The sequence below is a fragment of the Passer domesticus genome, chromosome 10 (assembly GCF_036417665.1).
Source record: "Passer domesticus isolate bPasDom1 chromosome 10, bPasDom1.hap1, whole genome shotgun sequence".
Classification (NCBI taxonomy): domain Eukaryota; kingdom Metazoa; phylum Chordata; class Aves; order Passeriformes; family Passeridae; genus Passer; species Passer domesticus.
The window spans coordinates 21,708,061-21,727,958 of record NC_087483.1 but is presented as its reverse complement, the minus strand read 5'-3'; the positions used below and the strand labels follow the sequence as shown (position 1 = coordinate 21,727,958).

Genomic DNA, 19,898 nt, shown 5'->3' with positions numbered 1-19,898 from the left:
GTTCCAGCGAGCGCACACCGGAGGGGGGAGCGGGGGTGCCGCGGCCGGGGTGGATCCGGGCAGGGCTGGGCCGAGTTTTTTTCTTGCCCGAGGAGCGGCACATGTAAACTGAAGCCAAAAGTCCCCCCTGAGCTCATGAGCGTGTGTGTGTGTGTGTGTGTGTGTGCGTGCGCGGGCTGCTGTGTGCCTAATAGGAAATAGTAAAAGCAGTGAGGCAGGTCATTTTGGGAGCGATTATAATCCAGTCCTGGTCACCACATACACGGAGAGCAGGAGCGGGGAGCGCACGGGCCGGCGGCGGCGGCGGCGGCGGCATGAGCGCGGCGTAGAGGCACCGGCGGCGGCGGCGGCGGCGGCGGCGGCGTGAGCAGCGCCCCGCGCCCCCGCCCGCCGCTGCCCCCTCCCCGATGAGCTCCTACTTTGTCAACCCGCTCTACTCCAAGTACAAGGTGGCGGCGGCCGCGGCGGCGGGGGAAGCCATCAATTCCCCGTACTACGACTGTCACTTCGCGCCCGAGGTGAGCGGCCGACACGCCGCCGCCGCCGCCGCCGCCGCCGCCGCCGCTCTGCTCTACGGGAACGGCGCGGCCGCCGCCGGCTTCCCGCACCCCGCGGCCGGCGGGGCGGGGGGCGGCGGCGCGGCCGCGGACTTTTACCAGCCGGCCGGGGGGAGCCCCACGGCCGCCTACCAGCCGCCTCCGCCTCCCCCCGCCGCGCCTCCGCCTCCTGCCCCCTGCAGCGGGGTTACCTGTCACGGGGAGCCCGCTAAATTTTACGGATACGATAACTTACAGAGACAGCAGATTTTTACGACACAGCAAGAGGCCGAGCTGGTACAATATCCTGACTGTAAATCGTCCAGTGCTAATATTGGCGAGGAACCAGACCACTTAAATCAGAGCTCGTCTCCTGCTCAAATGTTTCCCTGGATGAGACCACAAGGTTGGACGCAGTCAAAAATTTGCTTCCATCTCACGTCTGAGTTTGAAACTTTCTTTTCCTCCTCCTGCTTCTTTCTCGCTGACTCTCGCTCCCTACCTCTGTCTCCCCTACTCCCCACCTCTCTCACCGCGATTCCTACACCGCGGTGGCTTGCGATAATAAAGAGATGCAGTGAGCAAGCAGAAACCTCTGCAGCAGGCAGCTGCCAGCCCAGGAGCAGCCTTTGAGACGCCTCTCGGACTCTGAGGCGCGGCTGACACGCTCGCCTGTCTCCCGTCGCCGCTGCCTGGAGGGGAAGGGTGCAGGGTCGGGCAGGGGGGTGTACGAGATGATAAAGAGACCCCACAACATCCTATGCAGGGGACAGCTGAGGCGCTTCGTGCATTTACTGTCGCTGTGCTCCTCTCACTCAAGTGTCAAGCTCTAGACTCCTCTGTGGCCTCTGCTTTCTCTCCCTGCGGGTCTGTGGGGCTTCTCTCGAGGGATTCCGGAGGGACAGGGAGTCCTCGCTGCCTGCCTGCGCCTTGTTTTGAGCGGCCACACCAACCTCCAAACCCCTATGTTTTTGTTTTAAACAGCAGCGCCGGGTAGGAGGAGAGGAAGACAAACATACAGCCGATTCCAGACTCTAGAGCTGGAAAAGGAGTTCCTATTTAACCCCTATCTGACCAGGAAGAGAAGGATCGAGGTGTCCCACGCACTAGGACTCACCGAGAGGCAGGTAAAGATCTGGTTTCAGAACAGGAGGATGAAATGGAAAAAAGAGAACAACAAGGACAAATTCCCCGCTTCCAGACAGGAGGGAAAGGAAGGGGAGGCCAAAAAGGAAGCACATGATCTGGAAGAAGACAGAGCTGAAGGCCAGACGAATTAATTTTTGCCCCAATTGTCTTTGTGAAAGTCAATCAAAAATAACCAGGGCTAAAGCCCGACATCTCGGCTCATCCACACCTCTACGTGATCTTGTCGCGGGACGAGTGGCCCCGTGTCCCTCCATCTGACATTTCCCTGCTTCGGATGCTTCACTTGTTTGTGCTTTTATTTTGTTTATTAGCGTATTCAGAACGATCTCTAGATTTAACATTTCATCTACTTATTTTTTTCAAATTTGATACAGAGTTTCTAGCAATAAATTTCTAATGATATACATATATATATATATATTTGCAATCTTAAAAGACGATGATTGTGGGAAACGACATAAACTTCCTAATAATAAATATCAATAAGTAAGACATTTAACAATGCTTTATTAATCAAGACAAGTGCACTTGTACTATTTTAATTCTTATTCTTATCTTATTTTGAATAAATTAAATAAATTTAATAATCTTGAAGAAAATATCATAGGAATATATTTAACCCTCTTCTATAATATTTGATTAAAATAAACCGAATTTATTCAATTACAAAATGTATCGGCATCTCTATATTCCTTTTGTAAGAAACCTTCAGTGTCTCCCCTGCACCCTGCCCCGTCTCTCCTCCGATGCTGGCTGTTTCTGCGGGGTCTGGGAATGGCACATTGCGTACAAAACCCGCTTTTTCTGCCTGCCCCGAGCGCTGCGGAGCCGTGGTCCAAGCAGAGCCAGCGGGGGCTGCGGCCTCACCTGCGAGCGGGCCCGGGAGCCCCGGGGTGTGCTGGGCCTTGCCCTCGCCTTTTGCGGCCCCAGCCCGGGCTGCGGGCCGGCCGTGCGGGACACGGCTGCGGGCAAACACGGCCCCTACCCCACGGAGCCATGTGCTGCCGGAGGCAGAGAGCCCGGAGAGCATTCCGGCCCCTCGCCATCCCCAAGGGCTGCTCGCAGCGCCTCGCAAGCCACGGCCAAAACGCGCCCAGCCTCCCCCGAGGGTGGCTGGCAAGCAGAGAAATAGAAAGCTTTTGCGACCTTGCGTGGGGGTTTCTGGAGTGCTGTAATTCTTAGGAGTCCCAAACCATGCGTAGACCGAGGGAAAGATGTTTCTACCCCTAAATATTATCATATGATGCGTTTCCCAGCGGAGGCCGCAGCTGGAGAGGAGAGAGCCTGCCTCACGGTTCCCGCAGCCACGGGAGGAAAGGTCCGCTCTGATTATCAAAACAATTTAATTTCTCTCTCCCTCTCCCCTCCCTCCTCTTGCTCCCGCTCTCGGCAGGGTCCCGCAGAGTGCAGTATCAAACAGGACGGCCGAGAGCAATCCTTTTTAGGAGTAGCAGGCAGAGGGTCGAGGGATGAGGTATAAATCTCTACCAAGATGTTTGCGTCCATTTTTCCCTACCGGCTGACGCTCCCCTGAGCAATGGCTCCGTGAAGGAAATCGAATGGACGCGCCACAAACTGCGACAAACACGATATATAATTCTATTTTCTGCCCAGAAACGAGCGTGATCCCAACGAGGCCGGGGCTGAGCCGAGGCCTTGCTCGGAAAACCATAGCCAGGTTCCCGAGGCGGTGCCGCCCGCTGGGCCCTTCTCCTGCACCCACCGCTTCCCTCCCGGGAGCGCGCCCGGCCCGGGGAGAGCCGCCGTCCGCGGGGATGGGACTTGCAGGGCGGGTTTGCTTCATTTCGTTTCCCTTCCTCTTCCCCGCTCCCCACCACCGAGGCAGGCACGTTTCCACTGCTGCAAAGCGCCAGCTCTGGAGGGCGGCACGAGCAAGAGGAGCTATTGTTCTTGGTTTTATTTTAATCGCCTAGGTTGTAAACAAGGGGAAGCTGCAACGAAGCAGTGAAATAAACATTTTTGCTGCGTGGATTTGCATAAACACACCGGTATCCGTAGTGTCAAGGGAGGATGTGGGGCTGGTAGCTGCGCGTTTAAAGAAACCCGGTGGCCCGATGCGCAAAACCCCCTGGCTTTTCAAAACAATACTCGTGGGTAGTGGCACCGACATATTTGGTCTCCGGGCAGGAAAAGCCTCTCGCTTTTGCTGCGCCGGCGGCGGAGGCTGGGCTCAACGCGGTGCCGGCGGCCCTGCTGTGGAAAGCCGTGCTGGTGCCGCCCGCCGCCACCCCGGGCTGCCCGCGGGGCCAAGGCACGTCGAGGACCTTCACACACCAGCGGAGCACTCCTTAGGCTGGTGTTTGTCCGGAAAAGAGCTGCTGCGGTAGTTGTTTTTAATTATCAGACAAAGAATAAAATTAAAATATTCCTGAAGAAGTTTCCGTTGCGTTGCTCTCCTAGGACCGACTGGGAACGCAGCCATGCAGGCAAAGCTGACTTCCCTGAGCCCGCATAATTGGCGAAGGCCTAGTGGTAACTGGAATCGCCCCTGTCTTACTCATTAGGAATAACAAAACATCGCTGTAGTTAAGGCATTTACCCCCGTAGCCTGGCATCTGAATGTCTCCCTCGGTCTCGCTTGGAAACTTGCTAAGAAAAAAGATAACGGAGTCAGAAATTGACCCAGGCGGCCACCGAGTCCCCTGTAAAAGTGGAGCCATCGGACTTTTGGCAAGGAAAAGCCGTGGCTGCGCGGGTTGCGGCGGGAGCGGCGGCGAGAGGCCGCCTGAGACGGCCGCGGGGCGGATGCACCGCGCCTTTGCTTTCCGCGGAATTCCTCCGTTCTCTTGAGGAGCAGCTCAGCGCGGCCATGCGTGCTGCAGACACACCACGAGAGCTGCCATAGCCTCCGCCGAGGCGATATTCAAAGGTGTGCAACTGCCTGAAGCAGCGTGTTAGAAAGATCCAACCTCGATCCTACACCTTTAGGCGTGTTTACTTTTGTTAGCAGTTACAACCGGCACGGAGGTCACGGACTGAGGGCTCTGGCTATTCCCTGAAACAAAACTTGAGCAAGAAACCTCCAGTACTCCATCTCCGAGCCGAGTATTCTTTGTGGACACGGGCCCATTTTGATTTTTTTTTTAAAGAATACTTTCTAAGGAATCGGATTTTCCCTGCTGGTGCCCCGGGAAGGTTTTACCGGGGGCGGAGGCAGCCTGCACTGGGCGCGGTGACAGTGCCCGGCGCAACCTGCGGGAACCGCACACTGCGGGGTGGGGAAGAGTCTCGGGCCATTTTTATGTCGGTGACGGCTTCCGCTTCAGTAGTGGGCGCTAAAGCAGATGTGGTTTCTTTTAGTGCCCGGGGGAGCGCTGGGGAGGGGTGGGAGAAGAGGGTGGGGATGCGGGTTAAGCCCCCTTTCGTTTGGCAAGAAACGGATCCTTCGGCACAGTGCCCTGGCCCTCTTTACGCGGTTCCGCCACCGCGTGCCCCTCTCTCCGCGGCCCGCGCGGATCTCCCGCGTCCCGGCCGTGCTTGCGGGGCTCCGCCACCGCGCCCGTGGCGCGCAGGCCGGGGGCAGGCGGGACCGAAGGCTCAGTAAAAGCGCAGCGCGCAGGCGAAAGAAACATGGCGCTGGGAAGCAGTATGTGCAAAATCCGCAAGGAATTGCAGTAAATTCCTTTTTGTTTGAAGAAAATTTACAACTTGGTAATAGACCTTTTTATGACCTATTTGGGCTCGTCATTGGCTGCGGCTGGTCATGTGCAGGCAGCGAGCGCTTTCATGGCCTTTTCCTGATTTCCCTGGCGAATTTCCCCCTGCATTCTGCCTTCAGAGAGCCTCAGCCCCTCTTTTTCTAACCTTTGTCTAGGCTGAGGTGTATGGCAGTCGCCCTCATGTTTGTGCCCCGCTCCCCCAAACCCGCGGCCGGTCCCGCCGCCGCTGCACTGACACTTCCCGGGCCCCGCGCCGCCTCCTCTTCCGCGCCCACGGAGGGATGCGCGGAGACCCGCGCCCGCCGCCGCGCCGCCTGCAGCCCCTCGTTCTTCTCCCACCGTTCGATGCCCCCGCTGCCGCTATCTCCTCCGGCACACGGATTGCTACGCGGGTGCAAAATGGATTACAGCGACCCTCCCGGGCTTCTCCGCAGGCGGGCAATGCCGCGAACCGGTAAGAACTCCGCTCCCCTCGGGCTGGTACCCCGCGATATGCGGCACGGCACCGGCTCCCCTGTCCTCCTGTCCCTCCTCATCACCTGTCCCTCGAAAACCCATCTTCTTCCTTTAGTATTGCTATTACTGTTATTACCGCTACGATTGCTGTTGTTGTTATTGCTATTGTAATTGTCGGCGGTGTTATTGCATTAACAGTGGTTGTGGGCACGCCGCAGGGTGAGAGCGGCTGTTGCGCGCGGTGTCTCACGGAAAAGGCGCCGCGGGCCACGATGTGTTGGTGTTCCGCCGTGAGGGGCGGAAGGCTGGGGCGCAGTGCGCGCAGGCAGCGCCTCGCCCGCCGGTGGGGTTTCTTCCGATATAAGGCCCTCTGCTTTTGGGATACTTTTTTCCCCCTGCTAGCCTGAAGCGTGCTGTGGTGATGCTTAGTTTGTTTCCCCCCACGGCGGAAGGGCAGTCGAGTGACTTTAAAGCCTAACAGGTGTTTTCGCAGGAGAACCGGGGTCAGTGCTCCCGCGGGGGCGGAGGGCGCGGGGCGGCTCCGCCGAGCCGGTCGAGCCGGGGGCAGTGCCCGGGGCCAGTCCCGGGAGCCTCGCCTGCCCCGCAGGGACTTTTTCTGACATCCTTGCGCCGCTGCAGCGCGGAGCCAGGGCTGCGGCTCCTCGGTGGGCAGCGCAGGGCCGGGCTCGCAGCCGGAACGCGGGGGCGGCTGCGCGGAGACGCGGCCAGGAGCGCACGCCCGCAGTACGGCCACTTACCCACGTGGAAATCACCCGGGGCTAAATGGGGGACAAGCTCTCGGAAATAAACCCAGCAACAAATCCTTGGGTTTGTTTTAAAATATGTCGAGGAGATAGAATAGTTAACTATTCCTGCGTTACCCATATATGTATATATATCCATATTCACATTACCTATATGCGCATATATATGTATCGTATCTGCGCATCCACTTCTCTCTGTAGAACACATGTTCTTTGGGGGTACGTTGTTGTGAACGTATATGTGCTTAACTCATCTCGTCTTCATTTCCAACTGAGAGTGCACGGTGCAGAGCCCGCCGGTTGGCGTTCAGCGTTCCCATCGGTGCTCGCGCCTGCAATGCACCGTGCTGCTGCACTGCAGGAATTTACCCACTCGCCATTTACCCCGAAAGCAGCCAGTGGATTAGCGCTAAAGCAGAACGCCTGGCTACACAACACACAGTGAGGGTGGAAAGGCGCCAGTCATGCCCCGAGTATATATTTTGAACCCACAGGAGAAGTTGTTCTTTATTCCACCCCCGAGCACCCCTCAGCCTGGTGATCCCGAGCCCCACTGCAGTAAGCGATAAAATCCCTGTCCCCCACGCTTTCCCTGTTCGCCCTAGCCGGCCGCCCTGCGCTCCTGCAGGACTTGGGGATTATTTGGGACGAATCGTTTTCAACATAGCAACAGTCTTCAAGAGTAACGTGGAAAATATGCGCTGCGTTAGGTTTCACTCTCAGAATCCCGCCTAGGTGACACAGTAATTATAGCTATTTGACCATAAATCTCTCCAAAAACTTCGGAAAATCTCGTCCTTTAGCTGTTTTGAAATTATTCGTAGCCTGGGGAAAAAGAAAAAAAAAAACAACAAAAAAACACAAAAGCAGGATGTTCTAACGAATTCTAATATGTATGTGTGTGTCTGCGGGTCCATCTGCTGACACATGCGGATAAACACATGCATTTATGATTCCACTGGTTCATGTGGGAATTCGGCTTTTTTCTAAATGGCTTCCTTCCTGGCTTGCTTTTGCTCTTATTCTTTTTCTTATCGGATGTATGCATGTTTGTATGTATGTATTTATTTATTTATTATTAACATTCAAGTACACATAGGTCTGTTTATCTTCCTAAAAATATCTATGGAATTGAAAGTATTCATAGCAAATAAATACGCTTTTATATATATGGCACATTATATATATATTTATATGTAGATGCTTATATATATGGCACATATAAGGACTGTATTTTTATATCTATTTATGCACCTATAAAACATGGTATGAGTATAGATGTGTTGGTGTGCTGAAATTTTTGGACTACAAGATTCACAGTCAAATTTCTCGCACTTGCTTCGTTTCCCGATGTGTTTGACAGAATTTGACTCATCTTTTTTATTATTATTTATTTTTTCCTTTTTTCTTTTTTTTTCTTTTTTTTCCTGTGTGTATGTGTTGAAAGGAAACAGCCGATCCCCAGTGCACCCTTTACTGACGCACGGGCAGTATAAAAACACCACCACAAAGCAGCTGGCAGGAAGCGGCAGCCCACTGTCCCTGACAGTGCCGGGGCACCGCTGGCACCGGCTGCCGCTCGGGAATTCAGGTTGGCTCCCGCTTGGCTGCTGCAGGTTGCCTGGAAGAGAAGTGCAGCCTCTGTTCCCCCAGTCGGGCAGGGCTTTGGTGCAAGGAGTGGGGTGCATTGTGAACTGCGGACCCGGGAAACTCGATAAGACTAGGCGGAGATATGCACGCTGCTTTTGCGTTCTTAAGAACTGAAAATCCCGCCGATTCATTTTCTCGTTCCCCCCAAAAAATATAATTCCCACGGGGTGTTTTATGTGCGCTTGGGGTAGAAAAAGAAACCCGAACAAAGACGGTATTTCACCCCTCGGTTGGCAGGCAGCTGTTAAAGGTATTTACTGCTCTACTGCAGTGCGGCACTCAATGCTGCTGGAGCGGGAGAGGAAAAAACAGGAAGCGAAAGGAAAAGATGAGGCGCAATAAACATTGCAGCAGGTCGCGGAGGCCGGGCGGGGCGCGGAGGAAGGGTCTCTGCGAGAGACAAGAGGCAATAAAACCGCATTCAGCGGCAGCAGGCTGTGCCCGAGCTCGGCGCTCGCCTCCCATCGCCCGCGGGGGAGGGTGCGGCCCAAGGGGAGGCAGCCCGACCCAGTGCCCGGGTAGGAGCCTGCGGGAGTGCAGGGCACCGGGGGTCACCCCAGCTCCCCGGCCGGCCCCGCCGTCGCGGCCCGGCTCCGCCGCATCTGTCCGCGTGTGGGCGCACGCCCCGACGGACGGACGGACGGACGGACGGACGCGGCCACCTGCCCGCGGCTGCCGCCCCCAGGGCCGCCGAGCCGGGCCGTGCAGCGACCGCCGGGGGCGCGGCAGGCCCCGGCCGCAGCCGCCAGCCCTTATGTCTCCACGGCCTCTTCCAGGAGAAGGCGCTGTAGGACAAGCCTGGCCGCCCACCGCCCCGCCGCCAGCCTCGGGACCCGCGCCTGCCGCCCGCCTGCCCCCGGCAGAGCCCACCGGAGGGCGGGGGACACGGGCGGGGCTCCACCGCCCTCCTCGGGCGTCTCAAGCCCCGACCCGGCTGTCCCAGTCTCTCCAGCGCCGCGATTTCCCGTCTCTGCCGGGTCCGCAGAGCCTGGCGCGCCCCGTGCGCGCCCTCCCGCCCTCCCTGCCTCTCCCGCGGTGCCGCGGGGCTCCCCTCGTGTGCCCCGCTGCCCTCCCGGTCACCAGCCCGCGCTTTGATGTCGGGCAGCCGCCTCTTCCCTCCCTGTTCCTTTGATGCGGGTGCCAGAGCACCCTCCTTCCCGCCGGCTCCCTTCCCGCGGGCAGAGCCCCCGGCCCCCGCACACCCTCCCTTGCCTCCTGCAAGCCGGGGCCCGGCAGAGTTCCCTGCCTCCGCCTCACCTGTTGCCTGCAGGCTTCACCTTCCCCAGCCGTGCCCGGACACGACCCTGGCGGCACCCACCCCCACGGGCCGTGCCTACCCCGGCGAGACGCTCCCACGGCCCCCGGCCTCCCCTCCCTGCCCCGCACTCCTCGCTCTTCCCCCGCGGACCCGAGGTGTCGCCGCCGCTGCCCCGTTTGATGTTGAGGCGCGGCTCGACGCCGCCCTGCCCGCTCCGGGCCCCTGCTGCCGCCGGATCCGCCTGCGGGGCTGGGGTGCTGCAGGCAGGGGACTTTGCATGCCCACATCCTGCTCTGCGAGGGCATGGGCGACGAGGTGACTGTGAAAAGTCGGGGTTGTGATAAAAGCAGAGGGGCAAAATGCGTTGGACGCTATCAAGGTGCTTAGTAGGTCTTCAAAGTCGGAGACGGAACCTGTAATTTTCTGGCAGTGTGGTCCTCGGGGTAGGATGCCGGTCGTCATGTCTGCCAAGTCGCATTGAGGGCAATGGAGGCATGCACATGTGATTCAGTTCCCCCAAGCTCTTTATCACAATTACCAGAGGGAAACCAATTGTTACTCTGTTATGTCATTACACCTCTTATCTGTCTCCAGATCATCAGCCCCAAATATGAAAACTTGCATAAAAGCCTAGAGAATGAACTGGCCAGAGCTTCAAAGTCAAATTTCACATCTGCATTTTAGAATAGGAAATGTGAAAATCATTCTAATTCCCACTTCAAAAATCTCATGGCTAGAATTAGTCAGTTACTGAAACATTTGTCTTGTTCTTAAATGAGAGGGAGCTGTATCTCAGTCATCAATTCCTCACTATCTCACAGCCTCATCTTTCACAGCCCCATGTCCTGGACACATGTGTCTGAAGCACATGCCCAGCCTGGGCCACCCCATTTGCCAGGGGCTGTCACTTCTGCAGCCTGACTGCCATGCCACCTGCCTCTCCATGGCTCCTCTCCTCCCCTGGCAGTCTCTCATCTCCAAGCTATGGCCTTCTCTTGCCCACGAGACAGGCCAAGAGAGCTGAAGCAATCTCAGACACTGAGGGAGGGATGTGATGCTCTCTGTCCTGCACAGGGCCTGGAGCCCACCCATGGGCCCTGCTGCTGGGACCTGACCTTTCCACTCCCAGCACTCAGTGCCTGGGCAAACACACTCCACTCTGCGTCACAATTCTTGTCTCAAATGATTTTCCCTACATTTTGTTGCACTTTCTCATTACACCCTACCCCTCATGTCCCAGTACACAGCCTTTTCTTGCCCCTCTCCAGGTAAGGCTGCGTTGGCTCCCTGCAGCTGCCTGCTGCTGAAGCCCTTCTTCCAGAAGGCAGTGAGGGTGATGTGTTTGGGGAGGAGGGTACCACGAAGCCTGATCCAGGACCCACTGTGGCCAGGCCCAGGTGCCTGAGCAAGGCTCTGGGAGCTCCAGGGAGCTTGTCCCTCTGCCTGCCCAGGACTGGGAGCACAGGTCATGCACCAGCTGAAAGAGACCCTGCAGTCAGCCCCATGCAAGGCAGCCCACTCCTCTTTCTGGGATGGCTGGCTGGAGCCCCGGGCCTGATAAAGCTCCTCAGACCATGCACTGTGTCTGAAATGCCACCTGGTGCACTGTCCCTTCCTGGGCAGGGGAGGGGAAATGGCTGTTCTGCAGCTTAGGCCACGAAAAAGCAACAAAGGCAATGCCAAGTGAGTAAGGCCTTGCAAAGAGCAAGAAAAATGGTGGAATGCAAAGCCACTCTGGATCATAAAGAAGGAGCAGGGAAGGACCTCAGGATGTCTCTTATTGTCTGAAGGAAAAGTAATTGTCCAGCTCTGACTGGAGCCATCTAAAAAATATAATGAGATCTGAGCTGGCCCTTTTGGGTGACTTCATAAGAAGTAAGAGCAGAGTGTAGGGTTAAACAGGCACCACTCAGCTGGTGCCACCACCCAGCAAGGACTTGCATTTTGCTGCTTTTTCAGAGCTGAGCCCCCGGGCGGAGGCGCACTCTCCGCGGGCCGGGCGAGTGGCCGTGTCCCCTCTGCGGCGGCCGGTCCCCGGCGGGGCTGACACAGCTCCCCGCCCTCTGGCGAAGGCACGAACCCTTCCTGGGATGCTCCGGGAGCTGCTGGCCGCTCCGACGTGCTCATCTTAGCCATGATAGATTGGGAGCTATGCCCGGGTTTCTTCATGCTGTGTGACTGCCAGGGACATTTGACTTCCTGTGCTCGGGCTCCTTGAAATTCTCATTTGCGAACTCACACCCTGCTCCCTTCACACCAGGGCTCTTTTATTGCTTTATAACCGTCCTTAAACTTCCAGTCCTCAAAGATCTCATTGTGGCAGGCTTCACACTTTCTCCCTTTCCGAAGCCCTGTGCACTCACTGTTGGCAGCAGTTTGGTCGCTTACAAAGGTCCCTCGGGTGCCCGGCGAACCTGCAGCCCCTGGCACAGCTCTCCCGAGTTTTGAGATGAATGTCTCAAAGCCGTTTTGCGGGGAAACCTCACCAAAATGCCATAAACACCCAGCGAAGGGAGAAAAGGTTCCATCTTTCAGTTGGTTTGTTTGGGGCTTTTTTTTTTTTTGTGTTGGTTTTTTGTTTGTTTGTGGGGTTTTTTTTGGTGGGGGGGTGTTTTTGTGTCTTTTTTTTTTTGGTGGAACTTTTTTTCCTTTTCTCCTGAAGATGGGCTTCCTTGTGCCCCAAGAGCTATAAAGAAAGGTTTGGACGGGTACCCACAGAAAACACGCCTGTCTCCTTCCCCAAGAGCACTTTGGGAGCGCTAAGTCCCCTTTTCAGCTTTTCCTAAAACACGCTCCTCAAAAAGGCCGGCATAACGCCAGGCAGCCGAGCTTCCACCCATCCCCGCTATTTCGACCCGGTCCCGTTTTATAGGACAGATTCAGAGAACCTTTATTTAGCGAATAAAAGTTTAAAGCTGAGGGTTATTTATGGTTCCACAGAGATAAGTCCTGAGTGGCTATTTAGAAGCACGTGATTCCAATAAACTTTGTTTTATGGCTTGAGAGTTGACAAGCCAAAATATAATTCCCACCATAAATTAGTTTAAGAGCATACAAGTGCAGATGCTTTCGTTCCTGGAAGCAGTAATCGGGAAAGTGTTAGCGGGGAACCGTCGGCGGAATGCGACCGCGCAGGCACCTCTGCTCCCGGGTCCCGCAGGCCGCGGGGGGAGCGCGCAGTAAGTCCGCTATCCGCCTCCCCTCCGCGGCCGCGCTGCGAGAGGGCAGCGCTGCGCCCGGCTGCGCGGCTCGGCTCTGCCGGGACACGGGCAGGTACAGCTCAGGTGCTGCGCCCGCTGCCCTCTGGCTGAGGTTTCGGAATTTAATGGGATTTCTTAATGGAGATAAGCTTTTAAATTTATTTTTTCTTTTTAATAAAAACCATTTATTTTTATAAAAATTGAAGATAAAAGGAAAGGCTCCGTAAGGGGATGCTTAGTGCCAAAATGTTGATATGAATCCACTCTCCTCGCAGGCTATGAATGTTACCTAGAGTGGGCAGAACGTAAAAAAAAAAAAAATAAACAAGAAAGGTGTTGGGAAGCTCTATGCACTGAGCTATTGATACCGAGGCAATTGCTCTGTGTTTAATACAATAACTCGCCAAGATATTGTAGGAAGGCAATACAGGAGATGAAAAATCGCTTGCAGAAAAGAACCCCCCAGTAGTATTTACTTTTAAATGTATGGCGCGTTTCAGGATAATTAGACTAAGAGTGTGGATTTGTTTCCCTTATGTGACCTTTGGATATATTTAATAAAATATTTGAAGGAAAGTAGAAGTCAAATCTATCCTTCTATAATGCAAACAAAGGCGCATGTCTCGTGGTTACTGATAGGTTAATTAGGTGATCCTAAAAGAGAACTATTTTGGAGTAACCCGATATTTATTCTAATAAAATTGTAGGTCTTTCTGTGTTTAGCACGGATATAATGCTGCATGGCGTATTTTGTGGGTGATGGTTTGGCAAAGGTGATCTGAATGTGACTGGATTCCCACAGAACAAAAAAAAAAAAAAAAAGGCCTTTGTTATTCTTTTCCATTAGTGAAAGAGGGAGGTCTGGCTCTTCATTTCTTTAGAAATTATCCGGTATAAAATTTAGACTATGAATATTAAAAGTGAAAGATCACACCCCAGGCACAGGGAAAGCGTGTATTCATAAAAAACTGCCTGAATGCAACGTGGTCCTCATTTGGAAGGGGCTTCCATCCCACCACTCCTCTGCTTGCAGGATTTGCCACCAGCTCCTCTCTGCCTTCATCTATCAAACGTGGTTTGTAATTGTTCTCCAGAAATATCACCCGTATGTGGAATACAACAGTAACAAACGTTTTTATTGCAACAGGTTCTGCAGCATGGAAGAACATCCACAGTAAGTAACCTTTTATTTCTTGTAGAGTTTGTGTTATTCGAAAATCCTGGTTCTTCCCTCCAGACCTAAAAACCCCCAAACTATGATTCCTGATGAATATTTCTTCCTTCTCCTCCCCCACCACCCCTCCCCCCCCCCCAAAAAAAAAAAAGAAAAACAAAAAAAAAAAGAGAAAGGACTATGTCAGCATGTGAAGGTTCTTGTGGAGTCAGTTTGTGGTACCATGTCATAATCCTGGCTAGCATTAAAAGCAGAGGTGCAGTCTCCTGGGGGTTATTACAGGGCTGTACAGGTGTCGTCCTGCTTTTAAGCACTCCAAAGCAATTAGCAGCGTTTCCATTTTAACTCGGCGGGACTGTACAGCGCCTCCCTGTGCAGCATCCAGACGGCTCACGTTGTATCCCAGCACCTCACAACCTTGGCTACTCCCACTCTTTTCTCCAGCCGGGATCCCAGGCAGAGCTGTGCTGCTCTCTGATGTTCCCTCTTTGGCACAGGCTGGTGGCTGGGTGCAGGAGGCGGCAGGAGCTGGGGCGGTCAGCGCGGGCAAGCCCGGGCAGCCCGGCTGCAGCCCGCTTCTGCGGGCACCAGAGCTCCTCTGCTGCTGCCAGAGGTCTCGGGGCAAGGGCGGCTCTAACGTGGGTTTAAATGCTGCGAAGGCACGGAATAGAACGGGTATCAGAGCTTAGGAGGGCAATCTTTTACTGTAGGGGTTTTCGCATCCCAGATGGTCCTGCCTGAGACCAGGGGGGACCGAGGGGAGGGCAGAAGATCAGTGTGCATCAGGAGCTGCTGTTGAACCTTTCTGGCTCCAGTGAGGAGCTGAGTGCCTTGGTCCTGGTCCTCCAGGCTGAGACCAGCTTGTCTCTCAAACAGGGAGGGAACGACTGTGATATTTGGAGATTCATTAGGTTGTACATCGCCCTTCCCGTTTCTGCCAGCCCGGCTCTGACCCGGAGCGTGTAAAGGAGAGGAGTGTTTGTCTGTGTGTTTGTTTGCGTTTCCCCGCTTCCTTTCCCTGTTTCCTGATAAATAATCTATTTCACTATATGTGCCAAGCTTCTCCTGGTCTTTTTGTCTTCCTTAGCAATATTGGTTTTCGAGTCCTATAAATACGAACTAAAGAATCGCCTTCAGCGTTGCAATTTTAATTGTGTTCCATAGGTAACTTTCCTTCCCCCATAGCTCAGTCCTGAGCTACGTAGACGCCCTTGGCATTTTATTGCAGGGTCGGCCCTAAATGTATGGATTACTTGTTTTCTGCCAACGTACATTTAGCATACTGATTATGAACCAGAATACAAAAAGCCTGATAGATCAAAAGTATTTTGTATGGGCAGTTGAACAGGAGGTGAATATATAACGCTTTTGTTCATCAATAACTCTTTGGCTTTGACCTGTCTGAGCAAGTCGTGCAATAAGGTGAAACGCAGGTCACAGCGTCTAACAAATATGAAAATGTGTAGTATTAAGCAGAACGGGGAGCTGCTGCTTCCCCAGCTCCGTCGCTGCTCCCTGGGCAGCCCTAGGCGGGCTCGTCCGCTCCCGGGGGCTGCCCCAAACCATGGCTCTCTTTGGGGGGCGGAGGGGAGTTACCCTGCCACTTCAGCCGGTGGTAAATAACCCCCGCGAGGGCGGGGGGGTGTCCCCTCTCCCCTCAGAGCAAGGATGCCAAAGCGGGGAGAGATGCTGAAAATAGCTGGGTAGGGATTTGAAGAATCCGGGGCGAGATTAAGGATATAAAGTCGTTTTGAGTTGCACTTGCTGCGAAGGAGGCACCGCCGCAGTGGTCAGAAAGCAGGCGTTTGAAAATAGCATCTCCCTGCTCAGGCGCTTGGGAGCTGGAGGCAGCCAAACAACCCGGTACACATCGCTCGGATAAGCGCAACACCCCCAAATCTGCCCTCCGCAGTGGTTGGATGTATCACACCCGCACCATTATTTGTCCTTATGGTGCCTGTTTTAAATAGTGGAAGGAGAAGAGGTTGACCGCAGGACAGCAGTGAGGAGCTGGGTCAGACACAATTCATGAACTTTTGTACTCCTGTGTGCCGCTGTCGACAAAGTAAAAATAATGAAACTTTGTGATATGTTTGTAAATGATTTCGGCTGACCTCTCGCCCTGCCCTTCACCATAAACGCTACGGCAGGGAAAACCTGGGAGGGTGCGAGGCTAAGGCTCGCAGGCAGATCGCGGGGATAATAGCTAGACCAGCATAATAGGATGAAGGTAAATTTGGAAACTCTCTTTTTCCCGAGAGCAACTAACTCCAGCTTTTAATCTCATCTTTTTCACCAACCGCTGTTTCTGTTGTCGGCTGTTTTACTTCTGTTTCGATTTTTTAGAAATTCTTTTTTATTTTGGGGGAATTTCTAATTCTGGAGAATCTTTTCAGATTCGTGTTAGCCTAAATATTAAAGACTCCTTACTAAATTACTTTAACCATTATTGCTCTAAATAGCGCAATTTGACTGACCACGTCCGCTTTCCATAGCGAGGACGTAAGTGGCAGAGAATTTAAAGAAAGCGGCAGGTCTTTCTGAGAATTTGGTAGGCGAAATTCGTCGCTATGAATTGGTGGAGGGTCGTATAGCTCTATTGCAGCAAATAATAACAAGCGTGAATCTTTTCTGAAATCCCACCTTCTTGCAAATCTGTATTTCAGAACTGAGTCCCAGCAGAATAGTTTGCATTCCTCAGAAGACAGTAAGAGACTAAGAGAATTGCAAAGACCTGCTATATTGTAGATGAAAACAGAATGTTATTACGTTGTCTATATATACCCTGTAGAACCGAATTTGTGTGATATTCATATAGTCACAGATTCGATTCTAGGGGAATATATGGTCGATGCAAAAACTTCACCTTTCTGCAGATGGTTAGAAGTTAAAATACTGGCGGAATCAAGAGGCATGTGCGTGCTGAACACTCAGAAATTATAAAAAGTTTTGCTGCCTCGCTCCTATTTGCTAGGTTTTAGGACGTTTCTTAAAACTTCGGCTGTCGTTCAGTCCTAACTCTCACTGACAATCTGTGAATTTAAACAGTTAAATTCACCAGAAGTTACAAAATTTCTGGAAAAAAAAAAAAAGATATTATCTACCAATCAGTGAATGAGTCTTTTATAAGATACTCATAAATTAGCTAGATATGCCAGACGTTAGCAAAATTTCCCTGTCAAGGGTCCAGATCGCATCAAAATATTTACGACAGCAGCAAAAGCAGCATTCGCCTCGCTGGAATGTATTTACTTGTGCTCCAGGAATGATATTGATGAATGAAGACCGAATTTATCTCATTAAACCCGTGATATTTTTAACCTAATTAAATGACGTCTCCAGTTCAATTGATTGAACTTTAGTGGTTAAAAGTGAACTCTTTCTTGCCATCTGTATGATTTTATATACATACACGTATAGATTTATAAATATACGTTGGCGTTTGCGTCTGTGCACGCGTACGTATGCACACGTATATTTTGAGGCTCGAAAGTGAATGAGAAGTTACTGATTGCCTAATTTTATTCAGCAGAACTAAATTCTGGTAACTTTTGGATGACCTCTGCTAGACAAAGACAGGACAGATCTATTGTACATCATATTACCCTCTTCTTTGATGGCTTTTCTTTTCCTCGCCTGCTTATCAGTTTCTTCCCTTTTAACCCCGCTTCAGCTCATCGCTCTGTATATTCCTTTCGATTCTTTTTCTTATTTTATTTAAAGCGAGGTACCGAGCCCCGCTGGCGATCCTGGCTAGAGGATCGGACGGCAGGGCAGCATCCCCCGGGGCTGGGGGAAGCCGGCTCAGACAAAAGGCTGTGGGCAGGGCAGCGGCCGCCGCCCCGGGGTACCCCCACACCTCCGGTACCTGGTTTGCGGGTGCGGCCCGCCGGAGAGGGGGGTCATTCGGTGAGAGGGATGTTATTGAGTGGAATCGCTGGAAATGCGGGGAAATGCGGCGGTGGGCGCCCGGCTCCCCATTGGCCGGGCCGGTCACATGCCCGCCTAACTTTATTCAGTTGACAGCAAGTAGGAGGGCTCTATGGCAGGGGAAAAAAAGACAACACGAGAAAAATTAGTATTTTCTACCTTCAGAAATTAATGGCCATGAGTTCGTATATGGTGAACTCTAAGTATGTGGATCCCAAATTTCCTCCTTGCGAGGAATATTTGCAGAATAGCTACTTAGGCGAGCAGGGGGCCGAGTACTACAGTGCCTCGCAGGGCGCTGATTTCCAGCACCAGGGACTCTACCCACGGTCAAACTACAGCGAGCAGCCCTTTAGCTGTAGCAATGCCCAGGGCTCTGCCGGGCAGCCGCGGGGTCACGGACAGGAGCAATCCGGCCCGGCGAGCCACTTCCCCGGCCCAGCAGAGCATTGTCCACCGCCTCCAATGTCCAACTCGCGAGCCTGCAGCCAGCAGCCGGCCCTCAAACCCCCAAACGGCTCCGCAGTTAAGCAGCCAGCAGTAGTTTATCCCTGGATGAAGAAAGTCCATGTTAACTCGGGTAAGGATCCTCTTCTTACTTTGCTCTTCTACCCTGCTTCCGATCGTCCTCAGCGGCGCTCTGCCGAGTCCCTGCCAGGCTCGTGGGCGAGCTTTTTAAGCCGAGGTGGCCAATTACACTCGCCATAAATTTTTATTGCTGAGGAAATAGGCCGTGGGCCATGCGGGGCTTTGCCGTGCAGGATAAAACTCCATTTTAGGAGCCTTCTAGAGGCTCCCAGCCTACCTAGCTGCGTGTGCCCGTAGTGCCTGCCTCAAACGAGGGGGGAAAGCAGCCCGGCCATTGTAAGCAACTGGGACGAATCCAGCTCGGCCACATGCTCGCAGCTCGTAAGGTTTTCTTTTGTAAAGTCGGACCGGCAAGTCAAGATTAGCTTTGTAAAAGTTCTCCGTATTTTTTTCCCAGTGAATCCCAATTACAACGGAGGGGAACCTAAACGCTCCCGCACAGCTTACACCAGACAGCAAGTCCTAGAACTGGAAAAAGAATTTCATTTTAACAGGTACCTGACCAGGCGCCGCCGTATCGAGATAGCCCACACTTTGTGTCTCTCTGAGCGCCAGATCAAGATCTGGTTTCAGAACAGAAGAATGAAGTGGAAAAAAGATCACAAACTGCCCAACACGAAGGGCAGATCTTCTTCCTCTGGTTCAAACCCCCATTTACAAACTGGTTCCAAGGACCATCAGACTGACTTGACAACTTTGTAGAAGAGGTGAAATTTTCCATTTCATCCTTCGCTTCTGACCAGTACTGTACATAACTGACACTGCCCAAGCAGAACCTGCATGTAGCAGCTAAGGACACAAGAAACTGTCATCTTTCTTTAAGGTACTGTTGTACAAAGGAGACAAAATGACGCTACTTTGGACTTTATTTTATTTGCCTCTGCTAGCACAACCTAAAAAAGGAAAACAAAACAAAACAAAAAAAAAAAAAAGGAAAGAAAGAGAGAGGGAAAAACAAACAAACCATCATGCAGGCAGTGGGAATTGGGAAAATATTAAATGAGACCTTCTGTCCTTAAAAAATAATAAATCATTGAAAATGAAACTGTCCTGTGTTTCAGTTTTGAATTCTAAAGTGAAGATTGGATGCTTTATTCTGGGATTTATACTTTTAATTGTCTTTTTATCCCACGCAATTTCGGGAGAATGCATTTTGGGCAAGTTGAGGACAGGAAATTCATAGCATAGTCTTTTATTCGAACAGAAAGACTAGTAACTGTGAACTTTTTTTTTTTTTTTGTGCTGCTTTACCTTTCTCGTTGTAATGAAAATTCTTGCTCATTTCCATAACGTCTCAGAAAGTGTGCATAGAAATGAAGTGAAAACGGGTTATTTTATGTTCTGGTAATGTTAGTGTGTTTATTTATTTGTTGCATAGAAGAATGAAGACAAAAAGAAAAATAGTCAAACCAAAAACGAGGAAGGGGAGCTGAAATACAGTATTTTTCCTTCCCTGTCTCATGAACACATATGTAATGTTTACTTGTCTTGAACGTACACAACTTTCTTGTTT

The 19,898-nt window shown here is 52.5% G+C and overlaps 2 protein-coding genes across 4 annotated transcripts; both read left to right on the top strand.

Moving 5' to 3' along the window:
- Nucleotides 1-107: 107 nt before the first annotated feature.
- On the top strand, nucleotides 108-2,356 carry HOXD8 (homeobox D8). 3 transcript variants are annotated; one of them, XM_064435558.1, is made up of 3 exons: nucleotides 108-518; nucleotides 795-942; nucleotides 1,521-2,356. In XM_064435558.1, the coding sequence occupies exons 1-3, from the start codon at nucleotides 408-410 to the stop codon at nucleotides 1,814-1,816; spliced, it is 555 nt and encodes a 184-aa protein (XP_064291628.1). In that variant the 5' UTR covers nucleotides 108-407; the 3' UTR covers nucleotides 1,817-2,356. The 3 variants fall into 3 exon arrangements, with proteins under 3 accessions (XP_064291628.1, XP_064291627.1, XP_064291626.1); XM_064435557.1 differs by having other exon boundaries at nucleotides 408-942; nucleotides 1,524-2,356; XM_064435556.1 differs by having other exon boundaries at nucleotides 408-942.
- A 15,526-nt stretch (nucleotides 2,357-17,882) lies between these two features.
- HOXD4 (homeobox D4) lies at nucleotides 17,883-19,221 on the top strand. Its single transcript, XM_064435555.1, has 2 exons — nucleotides 17,883-18,377; nucleotides 18,783-19,221. The coding sequence occupies exons 1-2, from the start codon at nucleotides 17,969-17,971 to the stop codon at nucleotides 19,085-19,087; spliced, it is 714 nt and encodes a 237-aa protein (XP_064291625.1). The 5' UTR covers nucleotides 17,883-17,968; the 3' UTR covers nucleotides 19,088-19,221.
- The last annotated feature ends 677 nt before the right edge of the window (nucleotides 19,222-19,898 follow it).